The sequence below is a fragment of the Oncorhynchus tshawytscha genome, linkage group LG22 (assembly GCF_018296145.1).
Source record: "Oncorhynchus tshawytscha isolate Ot180627B linkage group LG22, Otsh_v2.0, whole genome shotgun sequence".
Taxonomy (NCBI): domain Eukaryota; kingdom Metazoa; phylum Chordata; class Actinopteri; order Salmoniformes; family Salmonidae; genus Oncorhynchus; species Oncorhynchus tshawytscha.
Genome location: NC_056450.1, coordinates 33632486 through 33649985, shown reverse-complemented (window position 1 = coordinate 33649985; position 17500 = coordinate 33632486). Strand labels below are relative to the sequence as shown.

At 44.9% G+C, this 17500-nt stretch overlaps 1 protein-coding gene across 1 annotated transcript in view; it reads right to left on the bottom strand.

Moving 5' to 3' along the window:
* Positions 1-96: 96 nt before the first annotated feature.
* cacna2d3a (calcium channel, voltage-dependent, alpha 2/delta subunit 3a) overlaps positions 97-17500 on the bottom strand; it is a 333265-nt gene continuing 315861 nt past the window's right edge. The window contains exons 36-38 of the mRNA XM_042304106.1: positions 7441-7553; positions 6093-6175; positions 97-339 (exon numbers count right to left, since the gene is read on the bottom strand). Coding sequence (XP_042160040.1) covers positions 247-339; positions 6093-6175; positions 7441-7553 — 289 coding nt within the window. The 3' untranslated portion in view covers positions 97-246. The remainder of the gene's footprint in view (positions 340-6092; positions 6176-7440; positions 7554-17500) is intronic.

Genomic DNA, 17500 nt, shown 5'->3' with positions numbered 1-17500 from the left:
CTAGTGGGAGAGCTAGGGGGAGGGCTAGGGGAAAGGCTAGAGGAAAGGCTAGGGCTAGGGGAGGGCTAGGGGAGGGCTAGGGGAAAGGCTAGGGGAAAGGCTAGGGCTAGGGGGAGGGCTAGGGGAGGGCTAGGGGTTGGTTTGTGATTTTTTTAAATGATCTGTGGCGTAGTCAGGGATTCATTTGCATGCCGAGCCGAGCCAATCCCAGCCAAGCCTGGGATTGGGGGGCGTGGCCAGCCCTGGTCACCTAGGAAACAGCACCAGCAGCAGGCAGAGCAGTGTTGCCATTAGTGATGGGGAGAGGTTGAGAGCTCCTCCACACTCCATAGAGTTCTCCTGCAGCAAGAGAAAGAGAAAGTGAGATGGAGAGAGAGAGAAAGATAAAGAGAGAGAGAAACAGAGAGAGAGAGAGACAGAGAGAGATAGAGAGAGAGAGAAAGAAGTAGTTGTGGTGTGGTTGGGGAATGGTTATGGTTTGGTTACCTCTGGGTGGAAGGGGTGGCAGGAGGTTAGGTTGGGCTATGGTTGTGATGTGGTTGGGTTTGGTTACCTCTGGGTGGAAGGGGTGGCAGGAGGTTAGGTTGGGCTATGGTTGTGATGTGGTTGGGTTTGGTTACCTCTGGGTGGAAGGGGTGGCAGGAGGTTAGGTTGTGATGTGGTTGTGATGTGGTTGTGATATGGTTGGGTTTGGTTACCTCTGGGTGGACGGGGTGGCAGAAGGTTAGGTTGTGATGTGGTTGTGATATGGTTGAGTTTGGTTACCTCTGGGTGGAAGGGGTGGCAGAAGGTTAGGTTGTGATGTGGTTGTGATATGGTTGGTTTGGTTACCTCTGGGTGGAAGGGGTGGCAGAAGGTTAGGTTTGATGTGGTTGTGATGTGGTTGTGATGTGGTTGTGATATGGTTGGGTTTGGTTACCTCTGGGTGGAAGGGGTGGCAGAAGGTTAGGTTGTGATGTGGTTGTGATATGGTTGGGTTAGGTTACCGCTGGGTGGAAGGGGTGGCAGAAGGTTAGGTTGTGATGTGGTTGTGATGTGGTTGTGATATGGTTGGGTTTGGTTACCTCTGGGTGGAAGGGGTGGCAGAAGGTTAGGTTGTGATGTGGTTGTGATGTGGTTGTGATATGGTTGGGTTTGGTTACCTCTGGGTGGAAGGGGTGGCAGAAGGTTAGGTTGTGATGTGGTTGTGATATGGTTGGGTTTGGTTACCTCTGGGTGGAAGGGGTGGCAGAAGGTTAGGTTGTGATGTGGTTGTGATATGGTTGGGTTTGGTTACCTCTGGGTGGAAGGGGTGGCAGAAGGTTAGGTTGTGATGTGGTTGTGATGTGGTTGTGATGTGGTTGGGTTTGGTTACCTCTGGGTGGAAGGGGTGGCAGAAGGTTAGGTTGTGATGTGGTTGTGATATGGTTGGGTTTGGTTACCTCTGGGTGGAAGGGGTGGCAGAAGGTTAGGTTGTGATGTGGTTGTGATGTGGTTGTGATGTGGTTGTGATATGGTTGGGTTTGGTTACCTCTGGGTGGAAGGGGTGGCAGAAGGTTAGGTTGTGATGTGGTTGTGATGTGGTTGTGATGTGGTTGTGATATGGTTGGGTTTGGTTACCTCTGGGTGGAAGGGGTGGCAGAAGGTTAGGTTGTGATGTGGTTGTGATATGGTTGGGTTTGGTTACCACTGGGTGGAAGGGGTGGCAGAAGGTTAGGTTGTGATGTGGTTGTGATATGGTTGGGTTTGCTTACCTCTGGGTGGAAGGGGTGGCAGAAGGTTAGGTTGTGATGTGGTTGTGATATGGTTGGGTTTGGTTACCTCTGGGTGGAAGGGGTGGCAGAAGGTTAGGTTGTGATGTGGTTGTGATGTGGTTGGGATATGGTTGGGTTTGGTTACCACTGGGTGGAAGGGGTGGCAGAAGGTTAGGTTGTGATGTGGTTGTGATATGGTTGGGTTTGGTTACCTCTGGGTGTAAGGGGTGGCAGAAGGTTAGGTTGTGATGTGGTTGTGATATGGTTGGGTTTGGTTACCTCTGGGAGGAAGGGGTGGCAGAAGGTTAGGTTGTGATGTGGTTGTGATGTGGTTGTGATGTGGTTGGGTTTGGTTACCTCTGGGTGGAAGGGGTGGCAGAAGGTTAGGTTGTGATGTGGTTGTGATATGGTTGGGTTTGGTTACCTCTGGGAGGAAGGGGTGGCAGAAGGTTAGTTGTGATGTGGTTGTGATATGGTTGGGTTTGGTTACCTCTGGGTGGAAGGGGTGGCAGAAGGTTAGGTTGTGATGTGGTTGTGATATGGTTGGGTTTGGTTACCTCTGGGTGGAAGGGGTGGCAGAAGGTTAGGTTTGATGTGGTTGTGATGTGGTTGTGATGTGGTTGTGATGTGGTTGTGATATGGTTGGGTTTGGTTACCTCTGGGTGGAAGGGGTGGCAGAAGGTTAGGTTGTGATGTGGTTGTGATATGGTTGAGTTTGGTTACCTCTGGGTGGAAGGGGTGGCAGAAGGTTAGGTTGTGATGTGGTTGTGATATGGTTGGGTTAGGTTACCTCTGGGTGGAAGGGGTGGCAGAAGGTTAGGTTGTGATGTGGTTGTGATGTGGTTGTGATATGGTTGGGTTTGGTTACCTCTGGGTGGAAGGGGTGGCAGAAGGTTAGGTTGTGATGTGGTTGTGATGTGGTTGTGATATGGTTGGGTTTGGTTACCTCTGGGTGGAAGGGGTGGCAGAAGGTTAGGTTGTGATGTGGTTGTGATGTGGTTGGGATATGGTTGGGTTTGGTTACCACTGGGTGGAAGGGGTGGCAGAAGGTTAGGTTGTGATGTGGTTGTGATGTGGTTGTGATGTGGTTGTGATATGGTTGGGTTTGGTTACCTCTGGGTGGAAGGGGTGGCAGAAGGTTAGGTTGTGATGTGGTTGTGATATGGTTGGGTTTGGTTACCACAGGGTGGAAGGGGTGGCAGAAGGTTAGGTTGTGATGTGGTTGTGATATGGTTGGGTTTGCTTACCTCTGGGTGGAAGGGGTGGCAGAAGGTTAGGTTGTGATGTGGTTGTGATGTGGTTGTGATGTGGTTGTGATATGGTTGGGTTTGGTTACCTCTGGGTGGAAGGGGTGGCAGAAGGTTAGGTTGTGATGTGGTTGTGATGTGGTTGTGATATGGTTGGGTTTGGTTACCACTGGGTGGAAGGGGTGGCAGAAGGTTAGGTTGTGATGTGGTTGTGATATGGTTGGGTTTGGTTACCTCTGGGTGGAAGGGGTGGCAGAAGGTTAGGTTGTGATGTGGTTGTGATGTGGTTGGGTTTGGTTACCTCTGGGTGGAAGGGGTGGCAGAAGGTTAGGTTGTGATGTGGTTGTGATATGGTTGGGTTTGGTTACCTCTGGGTGGAAGGGGTGGCAGAAGGTTAGGTTGTGATGTGGTTGTGATATGGTTGGGTTTGGTTACCTCTGGGTGGAAGGGGTGGCAGAAGGTTAGGTTGTGATGTGGTTGTGATGTGGTTGGGATATGGTTGGGTTTGGTTACCACTGGGTGGAAGGGGTGGCAGAAGGTTAGGTTGTGATGTGGTTGTGATGTGGTTGTGATGTGGTTGTGATATGGTTGGGTTTGGTTACCTCTGGGTGGAAGGGGTGGCAGAAGGTTAGGTTGTGATGTGGTTGTGATATGGTTGGGTTTGGTTACCACAGGGTGGAAGGGGTGGCAGAAGGTTAGGTTGTGATGTGGTTGTGATATGGTTGGGTTTGCTTACCTCTGGGTGGAAGGGGTGGCAGAAGGTTAGGTTGTGATGTGGTTGTGATATGGTTGGGTTTGGTTACCTCTGGGTGGAAGGGGTGGCAGAAGGTTAGGTTGTGATGTGGTTGTGATGTGGTTGGGATATGGTTGGGTTTGGTTACCACTGGGTGGAAGGGGTGGCAGAAGGTTAGGTTGTGATGTGGTTGTGATATGGTTGGGTTTGGTTACCTCTGGGTGGAAGGGGTGGCAGAAGGTTAGGTTGTGATGTGGTTGTGATATGGTTGGGTTTGGTTACCTCTGGGAGGAAGGGGTGGCAGAAGGTTAGGTTGTGATGTGGTTGTGATGTGGTTGTGATGTGGTTGGGTTTGGTTACCTCTGGGTGGAAGGGGTGGCAGAAGGTTAGGTTGTGATGTGGTTGTGATATGGTTGGGTTTGGTTACCTCTGGGAGGAAGGGGTGGCAGAAGGTTAGGTTGTGATGTGGTTGTGATGTGGTTGTGATGTGGTTAGGTTTGGTTACCTCTGGGTGGAAGGGGTGGCAGAAGGTTAGGTTGTGATGTGGTTGTGATATGGTTGGGTTTGCTTACCTCTGGGTGGAAGGGGTGGCAGAAGGTTAGGTTGTGATGTGGTTGTGATATGGTTGGGTTTGGTTACCTCTGGGTGGAAGGGGTGGCAGAAGGTTAGGTTGTGATGTGGTTGTGATGTGGTTGTGATGTGGTTGTGATATGGTTGGGTTTGGTTACCTCTGGGTGGAAGGGGTGGCAGAAGGTTAGGTTGTGATGTGGTTGTGATATGGTTGGGTTTGGTTACCACTGGGTGGAAGGGGTGGCAGAAGGTTAGGTTGTGATGTGGTTGTGATATGGTTGGGTTTGGTTACCTCTGGGTGGAAGGGGTGGCAGAAGGTTAGGTTGTGATGTGGTTGTGATATGGTTGGGTTTGGTTACCTCTGGGTGGAAGGGGTGGCACAAGGTTAGGTTGTGATGTGGTTGTGATATGGTTGGGTTTGCTTACCTCTGGGTGGAAGGGGTGGCAGAAGGTTAGGTTGTGATGTGGTTGTGATATGGTTGGGTTTGGTTACCTCTGGGTGGAAGGGGTGGCAGAAGGTTAGGTTGTGATGTGGTTGTGATGTGGTTGTGATATGGTTAGGTTTGGTTACCTCTGGGTGGAAGGGGTGGCAGAAGGTTAGGTTGTGATGTGGTTGTGATGTGGTTGTGATATGGTTAGGTTTGGTTACCTCTGGGTGGAAGGGGTGGCAGAAGGTTAGGTTGTGATGTGGTTGTGATATGGTTGGGTTTGGTTAGCTCTGGGTGGAAGGGGTGGCAGAAGGTTAGGTTGTGATGTGGTTGTGATGTGGTTGTGATATGGTTAGGTTTGGTTACCTCTGGGTGGAAGGGGTGGCAGAAGGTTAGGTTGTGATGTGGTTGTGATATGGTTGGGTTTGGTTACCTCTGGGTGGAAGGGGTGGCAGAAGGTTAGGTTGTGATGTGGTTGTGATGTGGTTGTGATATGGTTAGGTTTGGTTACCTCTGGGTGGAAGGGGTGGCAGAAGGTTAGGTTGTGATGTGGTTGTGATATGGTTGGGTTTGGTTACCTCTGGTTGGAAGGGGTGGCAGAAGGTTAGGTTGTGATGTGGTTGTGATAATGTTGTGATATGGTTAGGTTTGGTTACCTCTGGGTGGAAGGGGTGGCAGAAGGTTAGGTTGTGATGTGGTTGTGATATGGTTGGGTTTGGTTACCTCTGGGTGGAAGGTGTGGCAGAAGGTTAGGTTGTGATGTGGTTGTGATGTGGTTGTGATATGGTTGGGTTTGGTTACCTCTGGGTGGAAGGGGTGGCAGAAGGTTAGGTTGTGATGTGGTTGTGATATGTTTGGGTTTGGTTACCACTGGGTGGAAGGGGTGGCAGAAGGTTAGGTTGTGATGTGGTTGTGATATGGTTGGGTTTGGTTACCTCTGGGTGGAAGGGGTGGCAGAAGGTTAGGTTGTGATGTGGTTGTGATATGGTTGGGTTTGGTTACCTCTGGGTGGAAGGAGTGGCAGAAGGTTAGGTTGTGATGTGGTTGTGATGTGGTTGTGATGTGGTTGTGATATGGTTGGGTTTGGTTACCTCTGGGTGGAAGGGGTGGCAGAAGGTTAGGTTGTGATGTGGTTGTGATGTGGTTGTGATATGTTTGGGTTTGGTTACCACTGGGTGGAAGGGGTGGCAGAAGGTTAGGTTGTGATGTGGTTGTGATGTGGTTGTGATATGGTTGGGTTTGGTTACCTCTGGGTGGAAGGGGTGGCAGAAGGTTAGGTTGTGATATGGTTGTGATGTGGTTGGGTTTGGTTACCTCTGGGTGGAAGGGGTGGCAGAAGGTTAGGTTGTGATATGGTTGTGATGTGGTTGGGTTTGGTTACCTCTGGGTGGAAGGGGTGGCAGGAGTCAGGTCGTCTCCGGTCCTTCTGGAACTTCAGTCGTTCACACTTCAGAGACTCGTTATGTGCAGCCGCAGTCAAGGAACGCATGGGAGACTTCACAGTAGAGCACACTACTGGTCCACATTCAAAGCAGCGTGCCACAATATAAGGAGCACCTCACACAAGCACCCTACTTGCTACAACAATGTATCCCAGACAACATATGACAATAGATCAACGCTAAAGTGAATATTGCTTTGGATAGGAATTTCCCTTCTTTTCATTGCAATTCCATGGTTGTAACTAGGAGCTGTGTTCTTCCAGCAGGCTTGCAGCCTGGCCTCTCTATACTGTAGCTCAGCGTCTGCTATTGATCAGGCCCCCATCACTAGCACAGGCCCTTATGAAACATCACACACGAACGCACTCTGTCACACACACACACACACACACACACACACACACACACACACACACACACACACACACACACACACACACACACACACACACACTCCGTTGTGAAACAGTCCATCTGTTAGAGCGCCATGCATTGTTTGAAACCCTCAGCCCTCCAGCCTCAGATCTCATACCCAAACATGCACGCGCACAGGCACACACGCACACACACGCGCACATGCACACACATATGCACACACACACACATATGCACACACACACACACACACACACACACACACACACACACACACACACACACACACACACACACACACACACACACACACACACACACACACACACACACACACACAGCTCTTTCATCCAACTAACGGAGCAAAGGGCAAACAAACTCTCACCAAACCCGCCCGCAAATTAAAGCGATCTCTGTTTTTCCCATCGTTCCTCTCAGAGGATACAAAACAATAACTCACTGACCATAATGATGCTGACACTGGAATTCATGGGGTGAAAAAGGAGAAATAAGTTGTGTGTATCAAAATACATGAGAAGGGAATAACGTTGTTTTTCTTTTTACTGTGTGACAGCCCCTGAATAAGCAGCTGTGGAGCCAACCGAAGGGGCCGTGGGAGGTGATCACTGATCATATTGAAGTCAGACAAGCTTTAATGAAAACCCTGGAGGTTTTGCTACATTTTGCGGTTGGCTCACACACACACTCAAAAACACATTCACTCCCTGAGTTCGAGAGATGTGAAATCAATTCTACCCGTACCTCTGTACTGTGCCACTCATGCCTTACACCACATCCTCTCCCCCTGTTCCCCTGTCCACACCCCTACACATATCCACACCCCACTGTCCCCTATTTCACCCTTTACTCCACCAGTCCACCCCTTCCACCCGGTCTCTGTGATAAGGATATACATGATCTCGATGGGGTCCATGGTGATTGGAGCAGCATCAGAACAGTCACACTTGTTGTCCACCACCACCATGAAGAGATTACTGCTGGGAATCTGCTGGATCACAAATGATCTGCCAATAGGAAAACACAGAGGAAGGGAAAGGGCGAAAAAGAGAGAGAGATGGAGGAGAAATAGAGAGATGGAGGAGAAATAGAGAGATGGAGGAGAAATAGAGAGAGATGGAGGAGAAATAGAGAGAAGGAGGAGAAATAGAGAGAAGGAGGAGAAATAGAGAGATGGAGGGGAAAGAGAGAGAGATGGAGGAGAAATAGAGAGAAGGAGGGGAAAGAGAGAGAGATGGAGGAGAAATAGAGAGAAGGAGGGGAAAGAGAGAGAGATGGAGGAGAAATAGAGAGATGGAGGGGAAAGAGAGAGAGATGGAGGAGAAATAGAGAGATGGAGGGGAAAGAGAGAGAGATGGAGGAGAAAGAGAGAGAGATTAAAGAGAAAGAGAGAGAGATGAAGGAGAAAGAGAGATGAAGGAGAAAGAGAGAGAGATGGAGGAGAAAGAGAGAGAGATGGAGGGGAGAGAGAGCGAGATGTACACTTCAGATTGACCATGAATATGTATTACAGTACCAGTGTAATAGGGGGACACTTTGAAAAGATTCTAATGGGCATGTGTCAAAAAATATGCCTTGTCTCGGTGTGTTGCACACACACACGCACACACGCACACACGCGCACACACGCACACACGCACACACACACACACACACACACACACACACACACACACACACACACACACACACACACACACACACACACACACACACACAGGCACATATACATATTCTAACCCCCCACACACACGGCCCATCCAAGGCCCTCACCGATGAAGTGTTGCAGAATATAAAACACTCCAAAGGAGAAAAATGGGAAGCAGACTCCAGTTCCTCGAGTTCCAGATCTTCCCATGGCTGGGTTTAACTGGCCGAGGAGACACTGTCTGATCTGGCCTCCTGGTTAGTGATTTATGTCTCAGCATAGGGTTTATGAACAGGAGAGGCCGTAAAGATGATCTCTTCTTTCTCTCTCACTCTCTCTTTGTCTTTCTCTCTGACCCCCTCTCTTTTCCACCGACTGTGATTTATGTCTCTCACTGTAATGCATTTATCACTAGTGCATCTCCTCAAAGGAGAGGAGACACGCACGCACGCTCGCCTGCACACACGCATGCACGAATACAGGATCTCCGCAAAAGAACCTTCAGAGGAAAGTAGCCTGACTAAGTATACAGCCTCTCCAGCTTAACATACCCCAGTCTAACCCAGTCCAACCCAGTTACTCTAACTCAGCCCAGTCTAACCCAGTCCAACCCAGTTACTCTAACTCAGCCCAGTCTAACCCAGTCCAACCCAGTCCAACCCAGTTACTCTAACTCAGCCCAGTCTAACCCAGTCCAACGCAGTTACCCTAACTCAGCCCAGTCTAACCCAGTCCAACCCAGTTACTCTAACTCAGCCCAGTCTAACCCAGTCCAACCCAGTTACTCTAACTCAGCCCAGTCTAACCCAGTCCAACCCAGTTACCCTAACTCAGCCCAGTCTAACCCAGTCCAACCCAGTTACTCCAACTCAGCCCAGACTAACCCAGTCCAACCCAGTTACTCTAACTCAGCCCAGACTAACCCAGTCCAACCCAGTTTACACTAACTCAGCCCAGACTAACCCAGTCCAACTCAGTTTACCCTAACTCAGCCCAGTCCAACCCAGTTACCCTAACTCAGCACAGTCTAACCCAGTCCAATCCAGTTACCCTAACTCAGCCCAGGCTAACCCAGTCCAACCCAGTTACCCTAACTCAGCACAGTCTAACCCAGTCCAACCCAGTTTACCCTAACTCAGCCCAGTCTAGTTTTAGAGGCCCCCATCTTAGCTGTGCAGAGAAATGTTTGAATTTTTAAGCCAATTTCCTGCAATTCTACATGGAGCTGAGAGACATTTTTGTAGTTTGAAAGCTAATTGTTTACGATTCTACACGTTATGTCATGGAGAAAATGTAAAATTTAGCCGTTTTAAAGCAAACTCCCTGCAACTCTATGCATTTTGCTCAAACATAATAACAAATTCTATACTGCTAAATTCATTGTTTGGGGAATTTTCACTGATTGTCTAGATTTTATTTTGGTTATTGTTAGTTCTCAAAGATTATATTATGTAGCTCCATTATATTTTCTACAAACTTGACATCTTCTTTAAGTCTTTTAAGTTTACACTGAAAGTGTTTTTCCATCCCGAAAATGAATTTATAAAAAAAACAGTTTACACTGTTTGGACTAGGCGACCCTGTCCAGCATAGTCTATTCAAGCCCAGTCCATCCTAACCTAACTCAGCACAGTCTATTCAAGCCCAATCCATCCTAACCTAACTCAGCACAGTCTATTCAAGCCCTGTCCAATTTAACATAACCTAACTCAGCACAGTCTATCCAAGCCCAGTCCAACTCAGCCCAGTCGAACCCAGCCCAGCCTAACCTATTCTAACTCAGCCCAGTGTATCAAAGAGCTCTATTTTCATGTAATCTGACCAAAGCACTGGTTCCAATCCAAGTGCCGATGCGTTTACATTTGTTGGATTACATGAAACTAGAGCTCTTTGGCCAAGCACAAGTAGTGGGTTTGGTCGTCAAAATGGGAATGCATGAGCAGAAAATAATCCCATAACAACTGTAAAATATGGTGTTGGATCTTCGATGTTAAGGGGCTATTTCACTGGTCCTTGGACCCTTGTTAAGGTCAAAGGCATCATGAACTTTACCCAGTAGCAGGACGTTTTGACAAAAAACCTGTTGCCTCGGACAGGAGGCTGAAACATTAGATACATTTCTGTTTCAAAACTGTTTCAAAACTATAAGTCCTACAAACACATGCTTACCACCGTTAGAAAGGTAAGACCCTTTGGATTCCAATACAGGTGTGGGATTCAATTACAGAGCCAGAGCAACAGCATGCAAAGAAAAGCACAAAAATACATGTATATGTATATGCACAGTGCCTTCGAAAGTATTCAGACACCTTGACCTTTTCCACATTTTGTTACGTTACAGCCTTATTCTAAAATGGATTAAATAAAAACATTTCCTCAGCATTCTACGCACAATACCCCATAATGACAAAGTGAAAACAGGTTTTGTGAAATGTTTGCAAATGTGTAGAAAACTAAAACAGGAATGCCTTATTTTCATAAGCATTTATGAAATTGATCTCAGCTGCATCCTGTTTACATTGATCATCCTTGAGATGTTTCTACAACTTGATTGGAGTCCACCTGTGGTATATTGAATTGATTGGACATGATTTGGAAAGGCACACATCTGCCTATATAACGTCCCACAGTTGACAGTGCATGTTAGAGCAAAAACCAAGCCATGAGGTCGAAGGAATGGTCCGTAGAGCTCCGAGACAGGATTGTGTCGAGGCACAGATCTGGGGAAGGGCATCAAAACATGCAGCATTGAAGGTCCCCAAGAACACAGTGGCCTCCATCATTAATAAATGGAAGAAGTTTGGAACCGCCAAAACTCTTCCTAGAGCTGGCAGCCCGGCCAAACTGAGCAATCGGGGGATAAGGGCCTTGGTCAGGGAGGTGCCCAAGAACCCGATGGTCACTCTGGCAGAGGTCTAGAGTTCCTCTTTCCAGATGGTCGAACCTTCCAGAAGGATAACCATCTCTGCAGCACTCCACCAATCAGGCCTTTATGGTGCCCAGTGAAGGCATCTAAATACTTCCCGAATGCACTGCACTGTGTACAGAGCCTTCAGAAAGTATTCACACCCCTTGACTTTTTACACATTTTGTTGTGTTCCAGCCTGAATTCAAAATGGATTAAATGTAGATGTTGTGTTCCAGCCTGAATTTAAAATGGATTAAATGTAGATGTTGTGTTCTAGCCTGAATTCAAAATGGATTAAATGTAGATGTTGTGTTCCAGCCTGAATTCAAAATGGATTAAATGTAGATGTTGTGTCACTGTCCTACACAATACCCCATAATGTCCAAGTGGAATTATGTTTTTAGAAAAAAATAAAAATAATAACGAACAGCTGAAATGTATTGAGACAATAAGTATTCAAATTTGCTTAACAACTCACATAATAAGTTGCATGGATTTACTCTGTTTGCATAGTGTTTAACATGATTTTTGAATGACTACCTCATCTCTTTTTGAATGACTGCCTCACCACACATTCAATTATCTGTAAGGTCCCTCTGTCGAGCAGTGAATTTCAAACACAGATTCAACAACAAAGACCAGGGAGGTTTTCCAATTTCCCCGCAAAGAAGGACACCTATTGGTAGATGGGTAAAAATAAAAAAAAGCAGGCAGTAAGTATCCCTTTGAGAATGGTGAAGTTAATAATTACACTTTGGATGGTGTATCAATACACCCAGTCACTACGAAGATAAAGGTATCATTCGTAACTCAGTTGCTGGAGAGGAAGGAAACCACTCAGGGATTTCACCATGAGACAATTGATGACTTTAAAACAGTTACAGAGTTTAATGGCTGTGATAGGAGAGGATGGATCAACAACATTGTAGTTACTCCACAATACTAACTTAAATTACAGAGTGAAAAGAAGGAAGTCTGTATAGAATAAAAAATATTCCAAAACATGCATCCTGTTTGCAATAAGGCACTAAAGTAATGCTGGAAAACATGTGGCAAAGAAATGAACTACAAATTAATACAAAGTGTTATGATTGGGGCAAATCCAATACAACACATCCCTGAGCACCACTCTTCATATTTTCAAGCATGGTGGCTGCATCATGTTATCCGCAAGAACTAGGGAGTTTTTCAGGATCAAAATAAATGGAATAGAGCAATGCTGGAAAGACAGAGGATAGAGGAGCAGTTCATTCAGTCTGCTTCTCAACAGACACTAGGAGACAAATTCACCTTTCAGCAGGACAATAACCTAAAACACAAGGCCAATTATACACTGAAGTTGTTTACCATTGAATGTTCCTAAGTGGCCTAGTTAGAGTTTTGACTTCAATCAGCTTGGAAACCTATGGCAAGATTGAAAATGGCTGTCTAGCAATGATCAACCACCAACTTGAGAGAGCTTGAAGAATTAAACACATACAAATATTGTAAAATTGTACAATCCAAGTGTGCAAAGCTTTTAGAGACTTAACCAGATTGGCAGAGATTGCATCTGTGAGCCTAAGATGATTCTAACATGTATTGGCTCATAATTATGTAAATGAGATATTTCTATATTTAATTTTCAATAAATGTACAAACATTTCTAAACCATGTTTTCAATTTGTCATGATAGGGTTTTGTGTGTGGATGGATGAGAAAAAATAAATAATATTTAATAAATGTTGAATTCAAGCTGTAACACAACAAAATGTGGAATAAGTCAAGGGGTATGAATACTTTCTGAAGGCGCTGTATATATATTTTCTTTATTTTGCGGGGAGGGTTGGTTCCCAAATTGTCTCCATGTTTGGGAAAAAGACATTTGATAGTCTAGATTTGAAATAAAATATGTCACCAATGATCCTAAAACAAATACAAATAATAAAAAAAGGTTAGGACTTTTACCTAATGGTGGCGCTCTATACATGCTGGCGCTGAGTGATTAACTAATATGTTGTTTTTTAGTTGTTGACCAATGTTGGTTCAATCATTTGAATTCCATTTAGTTATGTATTTATTGTGAGCCAAACGTTCTGTTTCTCTAGACAGAAATCAAATAATTAATGACAGAAATCAAGTCAAGAACTATGTGGGACGCTGGGCTGCAGTAAATATTCAAACTAGTTTAGCTACAATGACTACAATAATCCATTGCGCCTATTCTTTCTGGCTCAGACAGAGATGGATAAACTTTTACGCCTGCTACTTTATGTTAGATACACACAGACCGCATGAGAGAGGAATGTACAAACACAAGGAGAGAGAAGGATAGAGACAGTTTGTGAAAGTATGCCTTATCTACTTTGAAGAACTAGTACATTATTTTGTCAGACAGCTCTGCAGCATACTTAGGCAGGCTTGCCTAGTTAACTAGGATGACTACAGACAGTACAGTATTTGGAGCACAGAGAGAACGTTGTCTGGCTGGCTTGCTGCTTCTGCCTGATCAGAGATAAGATGATGACTTTAAGGAGTGAAAATAATAATTCATCAAAAATATACTAAGTCATATACACAACTGAAATATTTTATTATTTCATAGTAATTTCCAATTTCTCTATTGATGTCTACCCAATGTGGACCTTAAACAGACAATGGAATATTTTCAGTGTTTTGGCAAAACTGAATGTTTTTTAACTTCCATTAAAAAGCTCTAAAATAATTTTAATGTCATTATTGTCCCCCGCGATGAAATCGGGAAGGGGGCTGTGGATCGGTCTCCTTCCGTATGTATGTTTGTATGTTCATTAGTCTCACGCAATATCTCAGACAGCACTAGGCCGATTTTGACGAAACATGGGGGAATGATGCGTGTTGTCATAGAGATCTGGCATTTACAAAATGACACTGATTGGCCAAAGACGAGAGCTATAATAATTAACTGAAATTTGTAGTCACACTAAAACATGCATAAATTCCCATAGGAACACAGACATTTTAAAAGTGCAGGGCTTGTGCAAAGTGCCATGTCTTCGCGTTTTTTCTTAAAGGAATGTACATATGAGGAGGTAGCTGAAGTCATAACCTTTCACTGATGTAATCTGATCTCATGTATGGTTTCCAGTTCGTCCACTAGATCGCAGCAGAAGATCACATGGCGTGACTTGGCCACTTGAAACCAGATGCGTTTGATCTGTGCGAAAATGGCTGAAAGTATTTTCAAGCCTTATGTCATAAAATGACTGTGGCGATCGGGGCTTTTAAGTTATCCTGTAACAATGACATCGCCAGCAGTAAAAAGACAAGTGCTGTAGCTTTGGAATGATATGTCCCTTTCTATTTTCTGACTGAAATTGACTGAGTGGGTACAACTTAAGCTCCGTAGACCAGGTACCAGGTCCAAAACAACCGCTCAGAGTTTAACAGGTTACAAAATCTCACATTTTTTGGAGCATACAATATAGCTAGGCATTTAAATTATTTATTTGATACAGTCATTTTGCTCATCTTTTTCAAGGGTGTCAATCATTTCAGACCCCACTGTATGTGTGTACACACACTCAGTGGTGTAAAATACTTAAGTAAAAATAATTTAAAGTATTAGTTAAGTAGTTTTTTGGGGTATCTGTACTTTAATTTACTATTTATATTTTTGACTACTTTTACTTCACTACATTCCTAAAGAAAATGGTGTCCTTTTACTCCATACGTTTTCCCTGACACCCAAAAGTTCTAGTTACAATTTGAATGTTTAGCAGGACAGGAAAAACGTTCAATTCACACTCTTATCAAGAGAACATCCCTGGTCATCCCTACGGCTTCTGATCTGGTGGATTCACTAAACACAAATGCTTCCTTTGTCTGAGTGTTGGAGTGTTCCCCTGGCTGTCTGTAAATGATGTCTGAGTGTTGGAGTGTTCCCCTGGCTGTCTGTAAATGATGTCTGAGTGTTGGAGTGTTCCCCTGGCTGTCTGTAAATGATGTCTGAGTGTTGGAGTGTTCCCCTGGCTGTCTGTAAATGATGTCTGAGTGTTGGAGTGTTCCCCTGGCTGTCTGTAAATGATGTCTGAGTGTTGGAGTGTTCCCCTGGCTGTCTGTAAATGATGTCTGAGTGTTGGAGTGTTCCCCTGGCTGTCTGTAAATGATGTCTGAGTGTTGGAGTGTTCCCCTGGCTGTCTGTAAATGATGTCTGAGTGTTGGAGTGTTCCCTGGCTGTCTGTAAATGATGTCTGAGTGTTGGAGTGTTCCCCTGGCTGTCTGTAAATGATGTCTGAGTGTTGGAGTGTTCCCCTGGCTGTCTGTAAATGATGTCTGAGTGTTGGAGTGTGACCCTGGCTGTCTGTAAATGATGTCTGAGTGTTGGAGTGTTCCCCTGGCTGTCTGTAAATGATGTCTGAGTGTTGGAGTGTTCCCCTGGCTGTCTGTAAATGATGTCTGAGTGTTGGAGTGTTCCCCTGGCTGTCTGTAAATGATGTCTGAGTGTTGGAGTGTTCCCTGGCTGTCTGTAAATGATGTCTGAGTGTTGGAGTGTGACCCTGGCTGTCTGTAAATGATGTCTGAGTGTTGGAGTGTTCCCCTGGCTGTCTGTAAATGATGTCTGAGTGTTGGAGTGTTCCCCTGGCTGTCTGTAAATGATGTCTGAGTGTTGGAGTGTTCCCCTGGCTGTCTGTAAATGATGTCTGAGTGTTGGAGTGTGACCCTGGCTGTCTGTAAATGATGTCTGAGTGTTGGAGTGTTCCCCTGGCTGTCTGTAAATGATGTCTGAGTGTTGGAGTGTGACCCTGGCTGTCTGTAAATGATGTCTGAGTGTTGGAGTGTGACCCTGGCTGTCTGTAAATGATGTCTGAGTGTTGGAGTGTTCTCCTGGCTGTCTGTAAATGATGTCTGAGTGTTGGAGTGTGACCCTGGCTGTCTGTAAATGATGTCTGAGTGTTGGAGTGTTCTCCTGGCTGTCAAAAACAGTCATAAAAAAGGAAATTGTGCCATCTGGTTTGCTAAAAAAAAGGAATTTGATGTATAGCATTTACTTTTACTTTGTACTTTTACTCAAGTATGACTACTGAGTACTTTTTCCACCTCTGTACTTAAGTACATTTAAAACCAGAGAGTTTTAGACTTTTACACAAGTAGTATTTTACTGGGTGACTTTCACTTTTACTTGAGACATTTTATATTAAGTTTTACTCAAGTACCACAATTGAGTACTTTTCCCACCTCTGCACACACTCACACACAGAACGGTGTGCTTCTGACACACACTCACACACAGAACGGTGTGTTTCAGACACACACAAACACACAGAACGATGTATTTCTGACACACACTCACACACAGAACGGTGAGTTTCAGACACACACAAACACACAGAACGATGTATTTCTGACACACACAAACACACAGAACAATGTATTTCAGACACACACAAACACACAGAACAATGTATTTCAGACACACACAAACACACAGAACAATGTATTTCAGACACACACAAACACACAGAACGGTGTGTTTCTGACACACACAAACACACAGAACGGTGTGTTTCTGACACACACAAACACACACAAACACACAGCGTTGGAGTCAGAGGAGAAAAGTGTCATAGAAGCAATAAGTAGCCCTTTCTCATGGCTCTAACCCCTTAACCATGCAGTATAAAGAATACCATGACTTCCCTATCAAATACCACTCTTGGTCATGTACCACCCGCGTGATACTGTAAACCCTATTAGCAGTGACCACTTTATCGAGGGAAAATGTACTTGCTACGACCAGTGGTGGGACAGGTACCCAACTGTCATACTTGAGTAAAAGTAAAGATACCTTAATAGAAAATGACTCAAGTAAAAGTAAAAGTCACCCAGTAAAATTTTTCTTGAGTAAAAGTCTAAAAGTATTTGGTTTAAAATATATTTAAGTATCAAAAGTAAAAGTAAAAGTATAAATCATTGCAAATTCCTTATATTAAGCAAACCAGACGGCACAATTTTCTTGTTTTTAAATTTACGGAAAGCCAGGGGAACATTCCAACAGTCAGACATCATTTACAAACGAATTTGTGTTTAGTGAGTCCACCAGATCAGAGGCAGTAGGGATGACCAGGGTTGTTCTGTTAACTGTGTGAATTTGACTATTTTCCTGTCCCTCTAAGCATTCAAAATGTAACGAGTACTTTCCAGTGTCAAGGACAATGTATGTAGTTAAAAGTACATTATTTCCTTTAGCAATGTAGTGAAGTAAAATAAAAGTTGTCAAAAATATAAATAGTAAAATAAAGTATAGATACCCCAAAAAACTCCTTAAGTAGTACTTTAAAGTACTTTACACCACTGGCTACGACTGTGAAATGTGATTGTCTCATCTAGCTATCCTAAAATTAATGCACTAATTGTAAGTCACTCTGGATAACAACTAA